Raw genomic sequence first — 19,623 nt, forward strand, 5'->3', positions numbered from 1 at the left:
ATCAACACCTTGGAACCTTAGCATTAACAACTTTGCTAGAGATTCTCAACCTGAGCTGGAGACAACATCAAGTCCCTCAATGTTGGAAAGAAGCTATAATAATGCCAATACTGAAGAGGGGAAAGAACAAGTCGAAAGCCTCAAGCTACTGCCCAATTAGCCTAACAAGCAGTAGTTGCAAATTAATGGAGTGTATAATCCTTACTTACTTGGAATCAGAGAACATTCTTGGTCATGAACATGCTGGTTTGAGACAGTAAAAGATCAGACAACACATCTATCTCAAGTAGTCGTGGATGCATTTCAATCAAAGAAAGTAACGCTAGCTGTCTTTGTAGATCTTCAGAGAGAATTTGACAAAGTTTGGAAAGATGGCCTTCTTGTGAAATTTTTTAGATTTGGAGTAAGTGGAAGAATGCATGATGGACCAATTCATATCTGTACAATAGAAGGGCAAGAGTACTCGTAGATGGGAAGCATGGCCGAAATATACTTCTAAAACAGGGTGTACCGCAGGGAGGAGTATTGCCACCAACTCTCTTCATACTCTATATGAATGACCTAGTTCCAGAGCTACTAAATGGTGTACAATCAGCAATCTACGTAGACGATTTTGTCCTCTGGTGCTCTGAAGAGTATGCAACTACTGGAAGGTACAGGATACAAACAGCATTAGATATGGTAGTCAAATGGGCCAATGAGTGGTGTGTTACCATCAATAGAGAGAAAACAACTGCAACCCTCTTTACATTCTCACCTAAAACCCAATGTGTCAAACTGACCATGGATGACATCCATATCACAATGGAAGATCAGCAAACATACCTTGGTGTAACCTTTGATAAAAGACTTACCTGGAAACAGCATATAATGACAGCAGAAGCCAAAACCAGACGAAAACTAAATATCATGAGAAAACTTGCTAGTACAAACTCGGGTGCTAATGAAAAAGTTTTGAAATCTGCCTACGAAGGAAATGTATGCCCACATCTAGAATATGGCTCTAGTGCTTGGATGACAGCAACTAAGTCTCACCATCAGACCCCAAAAAAAAATCCAGAATCAGGCACTCTGTATCATCACAGGAGCCATGAAATCAACACCTATTGTTAGTAAGGAGGAAATTACAAACATACAACCATTAAGTAAGAGAAGAGAATGTAAAGCTATGATACAGGCCACCAAATATCAATGCTTACAAAACCACCCAATGAATGAGACTGAAACAACTATCCTCAGGCAGACTCAAAAGATCCAGCTTCACTCTAGAAACAAGAGCATTGCAAAGAAAACATCAAGAACATCTTCCTAAGCATGTCAAACCTATAGATTTTAAAATGAATGACAATCTATGTGCAGAGAAGGAGGACAATGTAACCATTCAGACAACAGTTCCGCTACTCAGTGCCAAAGATGAACAATCAAACATCGTCAGAAAAATCGTACAATGAGCATGATGGAAGAAGAGTATCCATCGGAATTGTGGGCAAGAGTTTACACAGACTGTTCAGCCACAAATGCGACAACAAAAGGAGGGGCCGGTATCTACATAGAATACCCAAATGGAGTACAACAGTCAATGGCAATACCAACAGGATTACATTGCTCCAACTACAAGGCTGAAGAAGAAGCACTCATCCATGCGGCAAATTACATCAAGGAAACCGCAGAAAATATGCAAGTAGTATTCCTAACAGATGCCCTCTCCGTAATACAAGCAGTGACCAACAACAAACTACCACAACTTGAAAGAGCTTTTTTTTTCCATCAAGAGCCTTAAAACTGCCATACAGTGGATACCTTCACATTGTGGAATCAATGGAAATGAAAAAGCAGAAGCACTCAACAACAGCAAGATGAAAATCCTGTCTGCTACACAGAGATGAAGACCATCATAAAGTCTCTGCACAATACCCCTCAGAAGCAAGATAGCTACCATCAATTAAAACGATTTGGCAAACTACAATGTTCAGGCTCAGGACAGGACACAACAGACTCAACCAACATCTGTACAGAGTTTTGAAGGTCATACCATCACGTATTTGTCCCTGTGGAGAAGCAGAGCAGAATACAGAACACTTTCTGCAGATGTGTTAGTTACACCAGGCACAGAGAGAGAAGATATGGGATAAACTAACCCCCATTACAGAGAAACTGTATGGACCTGCGGAAGACCTACAGAAGACGGCCAGATTTGTTGAGGAGACTGGCATTCAAGTGTAATGGTGAACGACAAGAAGAAGAAGTCATTTTTTGTCAATCTAAACAAAATAAAATGTTTATGTAGACACTTTTTTGGCTATGTCAAGACTTAATAGGTTGAGCTAGGCAAAAAAATGTCAATGTGACTGGGATTGAGTTAATTAAAGAATGTGTATGTCAACACTTTTTGCATTGAAGTAGACAAAATGTATCCACCTCAATGCACAAAATTGTTGTATTAGACATTTTGTGTCCTTCTCAACCGTCAACATTAGATTTGCTTTTATGTTTAAAGACAACATATTTTTTGTGCTGAGTTAGACAAATTGTATATTAATGAACATTTTAAATGTTGATATGGTAAAAATTTAGTAAAACAAAATGGGTGTTTAAGTAGACATAATATGTTTTCCTCAGTTGTATTTTGACTGTGTATGGTCACTACAGTCTTTATTTTAGCAAGAGGTGTAAAATCTCAATACGACAAACCTTTCATCCAGATTGGTTCAGAAGTACCACATTGTCCATTTCCTACAGGTGTCATGGCTGGTTGGTAATCTCCCTCAAATCTGTACCATCCATCAGAGTAGGAATAAGATTCACAGCCATACCCACCCATGTAGTTATAAAAGTCCATGTGTCGGGTGTGGTCATATTCTATCAGGGTATAGTTATCACATGGATCCTGGGCTAGTTCTAAAAATATATTTAAATGTAATTTTAATCAGCACATTGCTGCAATAGGAATGCGCTGATTATGAGTTTATATCATAATTCAACAAAATTGATAGCCATATATCTTTTGCTACTGGTTAAATTTGACACAAAAGAACGCTACAGTCATTAAATTTGTAGCAATATTAAGTAGGAATGGCATCAAACTAATCTAGGAAATTTAAACAAAATCTGACAGCAAAAACATACTCACCAGTACAATATTTGCCACAGGGTTCATAATAACTAGGAAATCTGAGTTGAGCCACATTATAATCCCCACAGTTCATTACAGGAACTGACCAGGTTTCATTACAGTTAGTATCATTTCCTACCATACAGGCTGTCAAGTTATAGGTCTCAGCATACTCTGATGGGTATTGACCTTAAAGAGAATAGATGAATATATATATTTACATATAAAATAACATAACAGTAATTTGGGAATTTATAACTTCTGTGTGAAAAAAAAAAAAAAAAACAATTGAAAGCCTCTTTATTACACATATCCTCTTTCAGACATATTAACACTTGTTTCAGACATTGCAAAACAATTATACTTTCCTGATGTTTTGTTTTGAACATTTCTTCAATTAAAAGTTTACATCTCAATTTAAATCACATTGTCCATTTGATGTCAAAAAAGGTCATTCAGAGCAAATCTGGGGTTGATTGGAGCAAAATGTCTTGAAAGAGTAATCAAGGGAACCAAGGTTATAGCGGTAATCAAAAGAATGTAATCCAGGGACAAAGACCAGACATGGAAAACAGACACACACAACAAAAACACAAAGTAACTAAAATCATACATACAAAGTAACAAAAGCAAATGAGCAACTCGGACTCCACTAAAAACTGGGAGCATGGACCAGGTGCACTGGTAGGGTAAGCATCCTCTGCTTTTCTAGAAACATCCCCAGAATTGTTCATAAAAAGTTAAGTCCGGGGTAGAAAAACGAGGAAAGCAAAACTATGACCTGTTGAATAAATCAGTTTTCATGGTGCAGATGGATACACCATGACGATCCAGAAGTTCATGATGACGACCATTAAACTTCTGTAGTGATGACTTCAATCTTGTAGCAACATAACCCTGTACCAGAAGCCCATTTGTCAGAGTTCTAGTGTGATACAAAAAGTCTGCGTAGTTTCGGGAAGCTCTGGCATAATGTATGAGTTGTGATATTAACACTCCATACACAGGTGCTGAAGGGATGTTGCCAATTTTGAATGAAAAGTCATTACGTTTGTCATAAAGTCTGGTCAATAGTTTTCCTTTACCATTGATTTCTAAGTGTAGGTCAAGATATGAGGCTGACTTCACAGTGCCTGTAGTATTCTTTATCTCAAGTTCTTTGGGGTAGATGTGTTGTATCAAATCCCTGAAATTAGGATTGTTTAAAGATAACATATCATATATATAGCGGAAACTGAGATTAAAGGATCTAGCCAAGCGATATTCTTTCTTTCGGATCAGATCAGCTATAAAGTCAGCCTCATAAGAGTAAAGGAATAGGTCAGCATATAAAGGAGCATAATTTGTTCCCATTGGAATACCGACTGTTTGTTGAAAAACACGTCCACCACGCGTCCAAAGTGTATATTCAAGTTTACTGGACGGTTACAAACAAAATGGACACTGGATATAGCAACTCTTTTTCAATAAAAAGCCTTTACAATATCTCTCATGTAGCCAGCAAAATTGCTCTCTTATATCCATACTGTCTCTCCGGTGATGTAAGAATATAACCAAAATTTAATTTGGCACAGAATACATATATACTCACCATAATGCCAATTGGTCTCCATGATCCACAATGTGTTGGTTCTGGTAGTGATATTAGAATGTCACCATCAATAAATCAGACATCAAGACAGATAAAATTTAATATATGTACTTACCATCAAGCCATATTGGTCTCCATGATCCACACTGTCTAGGTTCTGGTGGTGATGTTAGAATTTCACCATCACTAAATCTGTACCAGTTATCACTGTACATGCTGTGATGAAGATGGCTTATGTCCCACTGCCTGTCACATTGTTCTATGTCACCACTCTGTAGGGTATAGTTGACACTTCGTTCAAATCCACCCTTCAGAATATTGTGATGATGACATGGTACATCCCATGGAATATTTCCTTCCTCTGAAAACAACACAACTTAATTTTGATATCTAATCTGTGTCAGTTTAAAAAGAATGTTGCAGGCTTTGTCATGGTAGGTACATCCCACTTGTACAGCAATCCCTTCAAACAGGATATTTTACAGCCAAAATCTCTTACAACATATGGTTCATCTATGTAAAGCTATTTACCACAATTGATCTGTCCAGTGGCAGTCAAGATAATAAGTCAAATAAAACAGGAAGTTAATACTGGACAGCAACCAAAATCAGTTATAATGTATACCTCATCAATAAAGATTTAAATCAATCAAATTTTTCCACAAAATTCAGATGGTGGGAGTTATGAATGTACAAGATGATCCACTCATTGAGTAGGAGGTATAAAATGAAAGTAGGTGAATAAGGTACTAATGTGATAATGTTAGGAAATATATGATATTTATTTCAGATAATCAGATATTTACCTAGACAGTAACGTCCACAACTGCCAGATGATTGTAGATGGTAAATGTGATAGTCTCCACATTTCATTGTTGGTATATCCCAGGTATAAGAGCAATGAATATCAGAATACATGTCACTAGCTTCACAGGCCTTTACATACTTTAGTTCTCCATCTACTGTAGGCAGGGTGTCTGGAACAATAGATTGAAATGTTTTTAGATACATGTAACAGCAAGAATGATTCCTGAAAAGTTTTAAAGAGTTGCCTATTTTTACCTGACGACTGATCTAAGATATTTTACCAACAACATATATAATGATCTCTGATGGTCACTAAAAAAGATTTATTTTGGGCAAGAATGAGGTGTCTTCAATTTAAGACCAAATCTGTTATTTTCTCATTAAATGTATATCTGAAACACTTTACAAAGAGTCATTTTATTAGTCAGAGCATAAAAAACTTAAGGGTGAAGGTCAACACACACTGTGTATTATTTATCTAAAGTAATTCATAAAAGAAAAGAATTTAAAACAGTAGTGTGAGTCTGCATTTTCTTGTAATGGTTAAGGACAGACTATTCTAATATAGACACAGCTTAGCTAAAAATTGATGACACTTTTGACACATGAGCAAGATGAAAGACTGACTCTGAACTTACAGCTTAAAGTTCTACTAATTCAAACCATTTATAAGTCTACAAGTCTTCAGGCTGGCACAAATGTCAACAAATCTTATCAAGATCCATGAGGGTTGTACAAGTCATGTCATCATAAATATGGCATCTATTTGGGTTTAATAAAACAAATGTCTTGACCATTCTCCATAAATATCATAACCCGTTTAGGTTCATTAAAGCTCTATTAAAACAAGAGGCTTCCATGAGCCTGAATTACTCCCCTTGTTAAATTCTGCCTTTCAAGAACAATAAATTTTAGAATGAGTTATCCAACAATTTTGACTCAAGAAGACTTTGGTAGGACTTCTCATAAGGATCATTTCAGCAATTGAAAGTTTCTTTCTTTTATCATAGTTTTCAAAATATTGGCTGAAAACTGTAAAAAAAAAACAAAAAAAAAATCCCATCATTTTTCACCTTTCAAGGGCAATAACTCTTACAAGGAGTTGTCTAAAAACTTTATCCCATGACTTTTGTAGGCTTTATAATAAGGATCGTTTCAGCATTGAAAGAATTTGGCTAAACCTAACAGTTTCGGAAATATAAAATATGAAAAACTACTGTCTATTTTTAGTAACGGCAGCCATGTTTTTTTTGACAGATCATAAATCCCCACACTAGTTCTATGCAGGATACCCCAAGGAACATTCATAACAAGTTTCAAAAAATTGACTACAGATGATGAAGAACACCAAGAGCTGGCAATAAAAAAAATGGTCACATCATAAATGTGATATAACATCATATAACAACCATAGTTTCAAAATTATTCACCATTAATCCAAACCGGTCTTTGTGAACCACATCTCCCTGTACCAGTTGGAGAAGTAGCAAGACTGTAGTTTCCCTCAAATCTGTACCACCCCTTGCTATAACTGGTGGACTCACAGCTATGTGAAGTTATTGAGTAACTGTAGTCAGAATGACGAGATTTGTCATACTCTATAGAAGTGTAATTACTACAGGGGTCTGCCTGGGCTTCTGCAATTGAAAACAATTATTCATTAATATGAAACATTATCACTTTAATCTCTGTAAAATTACTACTAAGCCCTATTTGTTAAATACTAGTAAGTCTTAAAGTTGACATAATGCACCCTAGACAAAAGGTTTGAATTCATCAAGCTAAACACACCCTCACTACTTTTCAGCTTACATGAAAAATTCAAAGTTACATGTACAATAAGTAGACATGCTTGGAACAGAAAGCTGCCAGAGTAGAAGTTGAAAGGAATAACAGACAGATGAACAAGATTATTACAGTATTGCCCATTTGAAGAGTTTGGTAATAAACCATGCATGGTAAATAAATGTATGTAATAGGATATAACAGGAACATCAAGAGAAAAGAGTTTTACAAACTAGACTTGATTGTAACCATGACAACTTACCTGTACAGTATCGACCACAACCACTAAAATATGGTGTCAGATAGAAGGAGTTGTAACCATGGCAATGCATAACATAAACATCCCAGGATTGTCCACAGTTAGAATCATTCCCCACCTTACAGGCTTTCATTACGGATGTCTCTCCATACTCTGTTGGGAAGGTACCTACAGACAAACAAAGCTTGTTGTCAAATACTTTATGCAAACTCATAAAAATACCAGTTTTAGCTTTTGACTGTGCACATGCAAAGGGAAAATGTAAGGTTAACTCCCTTTGCCACTATCTGAATGAAGTATTTTATTTTGACATATTAATGTAGTTCAATTATCACACAAGTTCACCGCCAAATGTGCCACATATCATAATCATATGGTGCTTGATTCATGATAATCATATGATAATTTTGGCCTGAAAATATTGATAATCATGTGATAATCATATGTAAACTGAAATTTTGTAAGGTAATGATGATTATATATCAGTTATATATCAATTCCCTATATGGCTGTTCAAAAGCTGAATGTACACCATTATAAAAAGTGAGTACAGTCCTTGAACCGATCCATGCAACGATTAGATGGATTGATGATCGTTGACTGATAGATTGCTGACGGAACCATGACCGATGACCGGTGACCGATCTGATCGCAGTTTTGTTATGTAAAATGATGTCAGATCTGTTTGAAATAAAAGAAATGTAAAATAAAAGTATGATTTGATGTTTAAATCTATTACATTATGTAAATATGTGTAAAATTGACAAAGAAGACAATAAAATCCGTAAAATACAGTAACCGCTTTGTGGTCATGTGATGCGACCACTGGTTTAATTGATCGGTTTGACGGATCGATGACTGACTGGAAACTGATTGGTGACTGATGACCGATCGCAATTTTTTGTTGCATGGATCGGTTCAGGTACTGTAATAATCGAAGTTAAATTAATATAATTCATTGTTTAACTATGCTACTTTAAGAAATTATTATACTCAGCTGCCAAAAAAAAAATCAGAAATAAGCAATCCAAAGTGTTCAATACACTTAAAAATATGAGTTGTAACAGTACAATAGTGAATGAAAAAATCAGGTATTCTGTTTAAGAACAGATGATGGCAATTAATGAATTTAACAGTGTTTGTCATAATAGATATGATCAAGGTTCAGACTTTATTTTACATATTCAACTTGCTTTATTGAATATTGTAATCTTACATATATCCAATATTTTATTATCAATGGGAAGAAATTGTATTGTATGAAACATGTTATCAAACATCCTACCTTCAGCCCATATAGGATACCATGTCCCACACTGTCCTTGGTCTGGGGTTGAGGTCAGGAGATTTTCTTGGCTGCCAAATCTGTACCATTCTGTCATGTGAATACCATCCATGTTGTAACTATAGTAACCATCACATTTGCCATTATCCCCTGGCTGTAACCTGTTATTGACCAATCGGTTGATGTTACTATTTAAAGATGAGTACGACCAACATGGTCTGGTCCAGGATCTTTCCCAGGTTGTATTTAAAGCCTCTGTAAACAATAAATGATTAAAATTCTTAACTTTGAAAATTTATCAATAATTATTTGATATTTCCTATTGCTGACATTGTTTCCACCAATACAATGTACTATCCCTGTAACTTACAGATGGTTAATCTGTGGTCAATTGTGAAAGGTCAATATAGAAACTGGTATTAGTTTACCAGAAAAAACAATGGGATAAGAAAAAGCAGCAACAGTATAGGTAAAAACCATACGTACTTTCTGTTAATCCCTTCAGAACGGACTTTTATTTCTTTTTCACTTGACACTCACACAATATCATACATTAAGGTTGTCAAAGGATAATTGTTACAATATTTCTGGAAGTGTACAATGAACTGATAAGGATAATATCAGATAAAAGACAAATAGGAAAACAATCTCTGGTAAAAAAAACCCAAAAGATGCCATAAATCTGAATTAGTTTGGCTTAAAAGGAATCACTTACCTAGACAATATCTGCCGCACATTCCTTGTGGTTTAAGGTGCAGGATATTAAAGGAGTCACATTTCTTTACAGGAACAGTCCAGCTGTAAGAACAGGGGTTTGTGTTCCCACCTTGACAAGCTTTCATGTAGGTAATTTCTTGGTCCATCTCAGGTTGTTGTCCTATAATAGAGTGAGGAGAAAAGTAATTATATAAAATGCTCTGCGGGCTGCAGGTGGATACAACCACAGAGGTTGACCCCAAAAAGTTGATACTGTATTGACACAACATTTAAACTTGATATGGCTTCTAATTTGGATTATATTTAAATCTTTCACATGACTATGTCCAGATGGAAAGTGGTCAAAGAGCTGTGAAAATTTGCAATAAGACATAAGAAATAAGCAATTTATAAACAGTTGAAGAGATTGCCTACTTCTTACCACTCTTAAGCCCTTGATACCTAAAAGGTAAGATACATAACCCTTTAAATCCATAAAAAATACCTTTAGTGGTATAGAACTTAGTAGTATAATATCATGGAGATTAAAACATTTTTGTTCTAAGTATTGCTTGGAAACCAGACAAATGTTTGTTTTAGGTCCCTTTTGGTAGTAATAGAAGTCCAAGTAACTTAAACTTGAAGTATCACATTTGTACCTGAATCCTTTTAAACAATGTATCTAAATTCACTAATTACAAACCTTTCATCCAGATTGGTTCAGAAGTACCACATTGTCCATTTCCTACAGGTGTCATGGCTGGTTGGTAATCTCCCTCAAATCTGTACCATCCATCAGAGTAGGAATACGATTCACAGCCATACCCACCCATGTAGTTATAAAAGTCCATGTGTCGGGTGTGATCATATTCTATCAGGGTATAATTATCACATGGATCCTGGGCTAGTTCTAAAAATGTATTAAAACATAATTTTAATCAACAAATGGATGCAATGGGAATGCTGATGATGTCTTTATATTATAGGATCAACATGACATGGTGGCAAATTTCAATATTCAGAGTATTTACAGGCTACTGATAACTGTATTCTTTCAAAAATTATTGTTTTGAATATACAATGTTGAAAATGAATGGAATAAAGAAGATAATACCTTTTTAAGTCTCTAAACGGCTCTATCTATTGTCCAAGTGATAGATTTTGTTTATGATATGTACATGGAATTTATACTGCTGTAAAAACTGTCACTGCTGAGGTCATAAAAGTTGAATAACCAATCATAATGCACGAAAAAGTCATATGCTAATTAGATTGGAATTATTATAGTTTAACAAGGTTGATAGTCATATAACCTGCACTGCTGGTTAAATTTTACATAATAGAATGCTATAGTTCTGTAACTCATTAAATTTGTGGTGATATGAAGTACGAATGGTATCAAACTAATCTAGAATAATTCAACAAAATCTGACAGCAACAACGTTAAAACTGATATTAAATTTAAATTTCATAAGGATTTGAAAATACCCACCAGTGCAGTATTTGCCACAGGGTTCATAATAACTAGGAAATCTGAGTTGAGCTACATTATAGTCCCCACAGTTCATTACAGGAACTGACCAGGTTTCATTACAGTTAGTATCATTTCCTACCATACAGGCTGTCAAGTTATACGTCTCTGCATACTCTGATGGGTACTGACCTGGAATAAACAAATATGTATACAAATTAAATTCAGTATATGTAGATATAACTACTTGTATGTCAAGACAGTTAAGTACACCTGTATCACTGATACATTTGTAGCTTATAGTTGTGAAAGGCTGAATGCAACTGTCACAACCTGATACATGGAGATGTTTCTACACTTAACTGAAAAAAAAAAATTACCTAAATTTATATTTTCATTGTTATAAATTATAAGTATCAGGAAAGAGCCTGAACATGATCTTCTAATAAAACTTCAGAACCTTCATTCTTAATTAATCTAAAGGAGATTTACATCACATACCAGTCACATAACACCAGATTTGAAGCTCATTCTATACAGAAACAGAAACACCTTAGTGGAAGTCTATTGAGATATTGAACAAATTAAACCAATCAAATGTCCCTGTACAATAAAGGCCATGAAACTGCATGAAAGAAAGTAAGTTGCTTCCCTTTGTTGGAACTTCACTATATCTGTGATTCTACTTCATCAGCTAATGTAATTTTTATTTGTTGGGAATGCTGGAAAGAAGGTATCTTCAAAAGTGCCTTAAGAATGTAGCTATTACTAAATCAAACATCAAAACATCAAATTAAAAAAATATACTCACCATCCAGCCATATTGGTCTCCATGATCCACACTGTCTAGGTTCTGGTGGTGATGTTAGAATGTCACCATCGCTAAATCTAAACCAGTTATCACTATACATGCTGCTATAAAGATAGTTCATGTTCCATTGTCTGTCACATTGTTCCATGTCACCATTCTGTAGGGTATAGTTTACACTTCGTTCAAATCCACCCTTCAGAATATGGTGATGATGACATGGTACATCCCATGGGATATTTCCTTCCTCTGAAAAAAGATGAGATAATGATTACTATACCATAGAATGGTGAACAAGAATTTGCGCTTACAAGGTTTTAGCTTGTAAAACCTGTAAGTTTGATTATCTCTCTATGCAGGCATCAGAAGTAACTTGACTCCTTTCAAGCAAATTTATATATGAGACAAAAACATCAATAAAATTTCTTCAAAATCCTTTGAGTGGTTCAGGAGGAGTTACACTTACAAGATATGTGGACAGACAACTGGATGGACATGACAGACAGGCAGCCAGGAAATTCCGAAATAACCCCCCTCCCCCTCCTCCAAAAAAACCCCAAAACAAAACAAACAAAATATTGTTTGCAGGGCTATTAAAAATACCAATTGAGAAGCCTTTTTTTAACAAAAGGATGACAATATGACTCTTAAGAGATTGTAAGAAATAATAATCAGTAACCTTTTTACAGATAATTAGGACTCTAACCAAAGAAAATAAAATCTCTATATTTACCTAGACAGTACCGCCCACAGCTGCCTGATGACTGTAGATGGTAAATATGATAGTCTCCACATTTCATTGTTGGTATATCCCAGGTATTGTAGCAATCCATATAAGAATACATGTCACTAGCTTCACAGGCCTTTACATACTTTACTTCTCCATCTACTGTGGGGAGGGTGTCTGGAACAAAAAGAGGGACAATTATACACAGGTATAGTAGCAATACATATCAAAATAGAGTCAGATTCACTGGATTACATATACTTACATACTGTAACTATACAGTGGGGGGATTATGAATGTTTATCTTCCTATCTGACCTAGCCTAAACATCGTCTGAATGTTATTACCTCTTTTCTTTGCAGACAAAAATCACTGTATGTATGAAGGATGAACAACTAAATCTATAGAAATATCTGATATTCAGAAACAAATGATGGATGACCCACTGAAAAGTGTCACACATAGTTCCATCCGTCGTGCTGAAGCTACATACCAAACTTTAAGTTTTTTCTATAAAGATTGTCTATGTTTTGTGGCTGTACAAAGGTTACAGTATTGTCTAATACTAATTAATGACAGTAAACTAAATACCCCAGTAGCATTAAATCAGAGGAAAACATTGAACAACTTCATACCATTGATCCAAACAGGACTCTGTGAACCACATCTCCCTGAAGCTGTTGGTGAGGTAGCAAGACTGTAGTTTCCCTCAAATCTGTACCATCTTGAACTGAAGCTCATTGATTCACAGCTATGTGAAGTTATTGAGTAACTGTAGTCAGAGTGACGAGATTTGTCATATTCTATAGATGTGTAATTATTACAGGGGTCTGCCTGGGCTTCTGCAATTAAAAACAATTATTCGTTAATAAAATATATTATCACTTCAATGTTTACTGTAAACTGCTCATAACCATCATTGCTGAATACCTGTTAGTCTTAAAGTTGTCATGTTAAGCATACTTCTACTCCAATTCAGTTAAGTATACTCTTACTCCTTATCAGCTAACTTGAAACTGTTTAAGTCATATGATAAACATCTTAAATAAAGAGCAAGTAAGAGATGTGCTGGGAACCCTTAAAGTGGAGATACAGCACATGTCATACAACACTACTCTGTAGAATGTGAGAAAGAATGACAGGACCGACAAGATTATCAAAGTATAGCCCAATTCATATAACATTGCAGGGTTAATAAATGAAGGAAATTATAGAAAGCTGAATAATCAATAAAAAAATAAATACTAATTTTAACCATATCATTTTTACTTGCCTGTGCAGTATCGACCACAACCACTAAAATATGGTGTCAGATAGAAGGAGTTGTAACCATGGCAATGCATAACATAAACATCCCAGGATTGTTCACAGTTAGAATCATTTCCCACCTTACAGGCTTTCATTACAGCTGTCTCTCCATACTCAGTGGGATAGGTACCTACAGAGACACAAAATAGTCAGAATCATTTCCCACCTTACAAGCTTTCATCAAAGCTGTCTCTCCATACTCATTGGGAAAGGTACCGTCAGAGAAACAAATTAAGTTTGAGTCAATCCCCACATTGTAGGCTGTCATCATAATTTGTTTTACCAATAAGCATAATAAGATGATAAAGCTCATATCATAAGGGAAAATTTCATCAAAATTTAAGGACTCATTAATAATAACTGCCTAACAATTTCAATTTCTATATAAATACATGTACAAGAGCTAAAATTCAATAATAACCCAGAAAATTCTTGCAAAAGGAAAACTTCTTATTCCATACTCAATTCACGTGAAGGAGAATTACAGATTAATTTAATAATTTCATTCCTCAATAATGCAAAAAAAAAATGTCTGTTTAGGGTTACATTCCTCCCAAAAATAGGGTAGGTCGGTCGGCATTTGCATTTTATTATTTTTTTTCATTTTATTTTTTCTCGACTAAAATTGAGCCTATATTTGTAAAATAGCATCATGTTTAAGTCATGAAAGTGTATGGTTTTAAGTAGAAAGTTTAATTTTTAACATACACACCTATTAATCATGTCTTTTATTACAATACACTTATTTTTTGTAGAAATTTTGAACAAAATACAAGTACACTGTATTTACGCTTGGATTTACGTGATATAAATAAGTCTCCTATTCAAACGCTATAGTGACCTGGTTTTTAACGTACTTTCGGTTTTACTGGAAATGATCCGTATTATATTTTGGAGAAAAAATGTATTAGGGTCTGGAGAAAAAATTAGGGTTGGTCCGGAAACCCGAAACAGACATATTTTTTTGCCCTAAGTATATAACTTACCATCGACCCATATGGGTGACCTTGACCCACACTGCAGTTGAGATGGTGACCAAGTCAGCAAGTTTTCACTGGTACCAAATCTATACCATTGTTCCATATCAATATCATTCATGCCCATATAGTAACCATGGTAACTGTCACAGTATTCCTGTTCTCCAGGTTGGAGAGTATAGTTTACCAGTCTATTAATACTACTGGAGATGTAGTTGTAGGAATGACAGGGAGTTGTCCAACTTCTCTCCCAGGTTGTGTTCTGTGCTTCTGTAAAAAATGATAAGATTTACAGATGACAACAGTAAAGGCTAATTGAAACATTCATGTAGATATATCATCTCCACCTTTCTTGAGCATTTGTTTTCACTACAAAGCAGCATTTCTACAAAATCACTTGAAGATAGTAAGGGCTGTTAAAAGTCTTTGAGTATTTTAGAAATTTTGTTACTGGATAATTTAAACAGCTCTCTAGGTAGAAATCTGCCCTATATTATACCAAAGTGTCCTACTTATTTACCACTGAAAACCTTGTGATCTTTTGGACACTGTCTTTTATATGTGAATAGCTGTCAATTATGTTGACCATAACCTCTCTATTGTATCATCCACAAGTATGATTGGGTAGCTTGTCCTCTACATTTAAATGATTTACTTGTTACTGATTGGATAACATTGTTTTTTCAAATTTAAATATTCATACTAATGGGTAAACAAAGGCTATTTTAAGATTTTAATTGAATGTTAGTTAAAAGTTCTTTTAAAAAAAATTATATGCACATTCATACTTGACATTCTAAAAATGTGTAAATTTTAAGTAATGCTGTGTGTAATAAATGTCTGAGATGGTCCCTAGGTGTTCACTAATCATTCAATTAATACAACTCACTGAGGCAACTCAAATCATTGCTAAACCATTTTGAGGCATCTCAAATATATTTTCACAGGAAACCAAAGACAATAGAAAAAAATGAGATAAATTTCAAAGGATTTCTTTAGAAAATTTAAATGCATAATGGTTTTATATTTAGAAAGACATGTGCATTTTCCCCACTTAAAGGAAATTGCAAGTTGAAGACATGGCCATTTTGCAAAAGTGTGACAATGAGTAACTTATAGCTCTATTTTAAATTTAAAATTAAATTTAACAATGTATGTGCATCTAATTCTTTTTAATTGAAGTTTTCAGACTGTTTTGTTTAAGAATATTTCGATGAAATGAACAATACTATCCAATCAGAAATAAGTAAAACACTTAAATGTACAGTACAAGCTACCCAAACAAACTGGTGGTTGGTATAATATAGAGGTTAAAGTCATAATAATTGACAATTATAGACCGGTTTGTAGTAAGTTGGTTAGCATGCCCAATATATACTTCCACGAGGTAGAACTTGGGTAGAACAAAAGAATTTTCCTCGCGGAAGTGTATATAGAGCATGCTCTATGTATGCTCATTGACTACCCCAACGTTAGCACAAAAGGGTCTATTCAAACTTCAACTACATTGTCCTTAAAATCACACAGGTGTTCTGTGGTATATAAGTATGAAACATTGGTATAATGCAGGGCAGATTTATACCTAAAGAGCTATTTAAATTATTCAATAACCTACATAGATTTGTATTGAAATTGGTACTGGTCTATTTCAACAAGCTGCAAACATACCTTAATTATATCTGCCAAACAATACCATGTGATTTTAGATACATGTAGATGTCAAACATACCTGTACAATATCTGCCACACATTCCATTATTATTTATGTACATAATGTTATAGGATCCACATTTCTTGACAGGAACAGTCCAGCTGGAGGAACATGGTGATCCAGAATCAGATCCCTTACAGGCCTTCACATATGATATTTCTCCATCAGTTACTGGTAATGATCCTGGAAGGACATATTAGTATTTAAACCACCCTGTGTCAACTCCTATATTCAGTTTAAAGACTGGCAGCATCTGATTGACTAAAATTTGTGAGAACCAGAAACAAACTTCATTATGATATATAATATCTCAAAGTAGAAACACTTCAAGCAAAAAAGACCCATATTGAACATTCATTCTTTTGCAAACTTTCCATTCAACATCAACTGTATTTGAGAATCAATATACAAAACAAGCAATTCAAATGGCTTCACTAGACCACAAAGTTCATAACTTTTATTGGTCTTTAGAATAAATGTATCTAACCTTTCATCCAGATGGGATCACTAGACCCACACTGTCCATACCCCACTGGACTCATTGCTGGTCCATAGTCTCCATCAAACCTGTACCATCCTTTGGAGTAGTAATCACAATTAGAACCTCCCCAGTAGTTATAATAGTCCATGTGTCTGGTGGAGTCATACTCTATCATGGTGTAGTTATTACATGGGTCCTCTTGTGGTTCTGTATGATGTAAAGTTAAGCAATCAGCAGTATACAATACTTGGATGAAGTATCTTTAGAAATAATAAATATAGAACAACAGCAATGTAAAACATAAAGCAATCCAAGTCATGTAACATGCCTGCATGACCTTGACCTTTGGACTACAACCTTAAAATTCAATAAGGTATTAGACTTTTATATTAAGTTAATTCAAAATTCATTCATGGATGTTGATGCTACCCTGTTTAAATGGTGTTAAGGTCAGTTGGAAAACTGTACTACATCTCTGTGCTACATCATTAAGAAAAAATCAAGATACTATGACTAGAGGATGGTAAGGGTTATTTTTAGCAACATGTCTGGTCTTTTTATTCTCTGTTTGATTTTCAATTATCAATTCTTTATATATTTTGTGTTTACATGAAATTAAGTGACTCTGCATTTTTCTTAAAAGAAAAAGCTAATTCTTAAAATTTTATTTTTCTCACTGATATATTGACATTGTTTCTTGCACTTCATAGATTTTTATTTTTCATGATATTTTTTGTAGATGTTTATTTCACATGATTCCATTTTACAACCCATTTAAGGAATGCTTCTAATTTTTTAACAGGTTATATGAAAAAAAACTGTTACTTTGCAGTATATAAAAAGTGTAAACTGGCCCAAACCAGGTAATTTCTTACAACCCATTAGCTTCACCATTAATAAAAAGTATACACTGGCCCAAATTAGGTTATATTTGTATAACCAGCTAAACAACTAAAAACATTCCATATTAAACTAATTTTTAATGGTTGATAGTCCAAATATTGAAAACTGTCCCATAATTTTGACATTATTTTGTTAAGGATTATTTGAATCATGGAGTGCGTCAAATTGACATTAATAACTTTTAAGTACCAAGCCAGTTTATACAAAATAACCTGGTTTGCTGAAAGAGAAGCCAGCAATCAGAAGGCACTTATCAAATTAATTTTTAAACAAATACCTTATATTACCACTTAAAATTCCCTGGATTATACAGAATTCTTACCTGTACAATATTTGCCACAGCCTTGGAAGTATGGTGTCAGATGAGCCACATTAAATCCATCACAATGCATGACATAGGTATCCCATTTATGTTCACAGTCGGAATCATTGCCAACCTTGCACACCCTCATGTGTGACATCTCAGCATATTCTGTGGGATAGGTACCTAGAAGGGAAATTTAACAGAATAATTGCTCATCTCACAAATCCTCATGTTGGACAGTTTAGCATACTCAGGGTAGGTACAAAATAAAATATTGTAATATGCATGAGGTCGCCTTGTTATTGTTAACGTGATAATATAATCTTAAATTTGGGAATAATTCAGGTTCATTCAAATATGCCCCAAGCACAAGTCCAAAAAACACTATTTGTGATGTATATTTTTGGGGTTCTGCGTTAAGAAGAGTCATATTGCATGTGAAAAAACATTACCTATGAAGAGTACTGACAAGTTTGATTTATTATCCAAATGTCAAATATTGATTATAGTATATTTTTAACCAAGTAGCATGACACCGTTTTCAATGTTTATGAATGATGTCATTTCAGGTTTTGACAATGGCATATCATAAGTTTTAAGGTTTAAGATATATGTTCACCTTGATATTGTTTAATGCAAATACTGACTTCTAGAATGACAGCAGTTTTGATATTTATTCCGATATTTCAAACCTAAAAATGTTTGGGCCCATGGACTATTTGTAGTGATGTATCTCACCACTTCACATAGCAACAGCGTTAATGGAAACCCTAGCTGGTTAATTTAAACTTTATAGCACAAGAACAAGATCATGGAAGAGAAGCACAGGGATCGTTAAACAATTAGGCAATAACATCAGGGACATATTATGAGCCAAGGTTCCTTTCTTTGCTTATGTGTATGAATAATTTCAAAGGTATAAATACGGAGTAAATTTGCCAAAGATGGCAGATTGCATTTGGCTTCAGTGCTGTCAACATCATTTGAAATACAAGGAAACAGCCATGGGAGGACTTAATGCTGCAAGAAACCATCATTAATGCAATCTCCCACCACACAGATACTGTCGTTTGACATTTATTGCATTTTACAATATCATACAATATTTTCTGCCAATATAGGAGCACCACCGGAGGAATTTAATGGGAACCATACTGAGTGAAATACAAGCATTATTTATGGTGGATAAGAAATAAGAAGGGACTTCAGGATGCATGGTTAATATTTTTAAGGATTGTTTGATGTGGAAAAGGAACTAGGAACTATTAACTTTAGTTGGTGAATACCAGCGCTGAAAGCTAATTAGTATTATAATAGGACTAGGATGAGGCAACACAACAAGTCACATAAGGTGTACATTTTATTAAAGACACAGATACTGCTATCACTAGGGGTCAA

At 34.5% G+C, this 19,623-nt stretch overlaps 1 protein-coding gene across 1 annotated transcript in view; it reads right to left on the reverse strand.

Moving 5' to 3' along the window:
• LOC148614705 (uncharacterized) overlaps nt 1-19,623 on the reverse strand; it is a 128,834-nt gene that overhangs the window by 32,719 nt on the left and 76,492 nt on the right. The window contains exons 67-84 of the mRNA XM_088588972.1: nt 18,244-18,408; nt 17,025-17,225; nt 16,556-16,720; nt 14,836-15,096; nt 13,815-13,979; nt 13,177-13,383; nt 12,548-12,718; nt 11,818-12,063; nt 11,028-11,198; nt 10,239-10,445; nt 9,555-9,716; nt 8,840-9,094; nt 7,558-7,722; nt 6,941-7,147; nt 5,510-5,680; nt 4,819-5,064; nt 3,131-3,301; nt 2,692-2,898 (exon numbers count right to left, since the gene is read on the reverse strand). Coding sequence (XP_088445098.1) covers nt 2,692-2,898; nt 3,131-3,301; nt 4,819-5,064; nt 5,510-5,680; nt 6,941-7,147; nt 7,558-7,722; nt 8,840-9,094; nt 9,555-9,716; nt 10,239-10,445; nt 11,028-11,198; nt 11,818-12,063; nt 12,548-12,718; nt 13,177-13,383; nt 13,815-13,979; nt 14,836-15,096; nt 16,556-16,720; nt 17,025-17,225; nt 18,244-18,408 — 3,543 coding nt within the window. The remainder of the gene's footprint in view (nt 1-2,691; nt 2,899-3,130; nt 3,302-4,818; nt 5,065-5,509; nt 5,681-6,940; nt 7,148-7,557; nt 7,723-8,839; nt 9,095-9,554; nt 9,717-10,238; nt 10,446-11,027; nt 11,199-11,817; nt 12,064-12,547; nt 12,719-13,176; nt 13,384-13,814; nt 13,980-14,835; nt 15,097-16,555; nt 16,721-17,024; nt 17,226-18,243; nt 18,409-19,623) is intronic.

Source organism: Perna viridis, chromosome 6, assembly GCF_037379345.1.
Source record: "Perna viridis isolate PV_CMFRI_1.1 ecotype Kerala chromosome 6, ASM3737934v1, whole genome shotgun sequence".
NCBI lineage: Eukaryota > Metazoa > Mollusca > Bivalvia > Mytilida > Mytilidae > Perna > Perna viridis.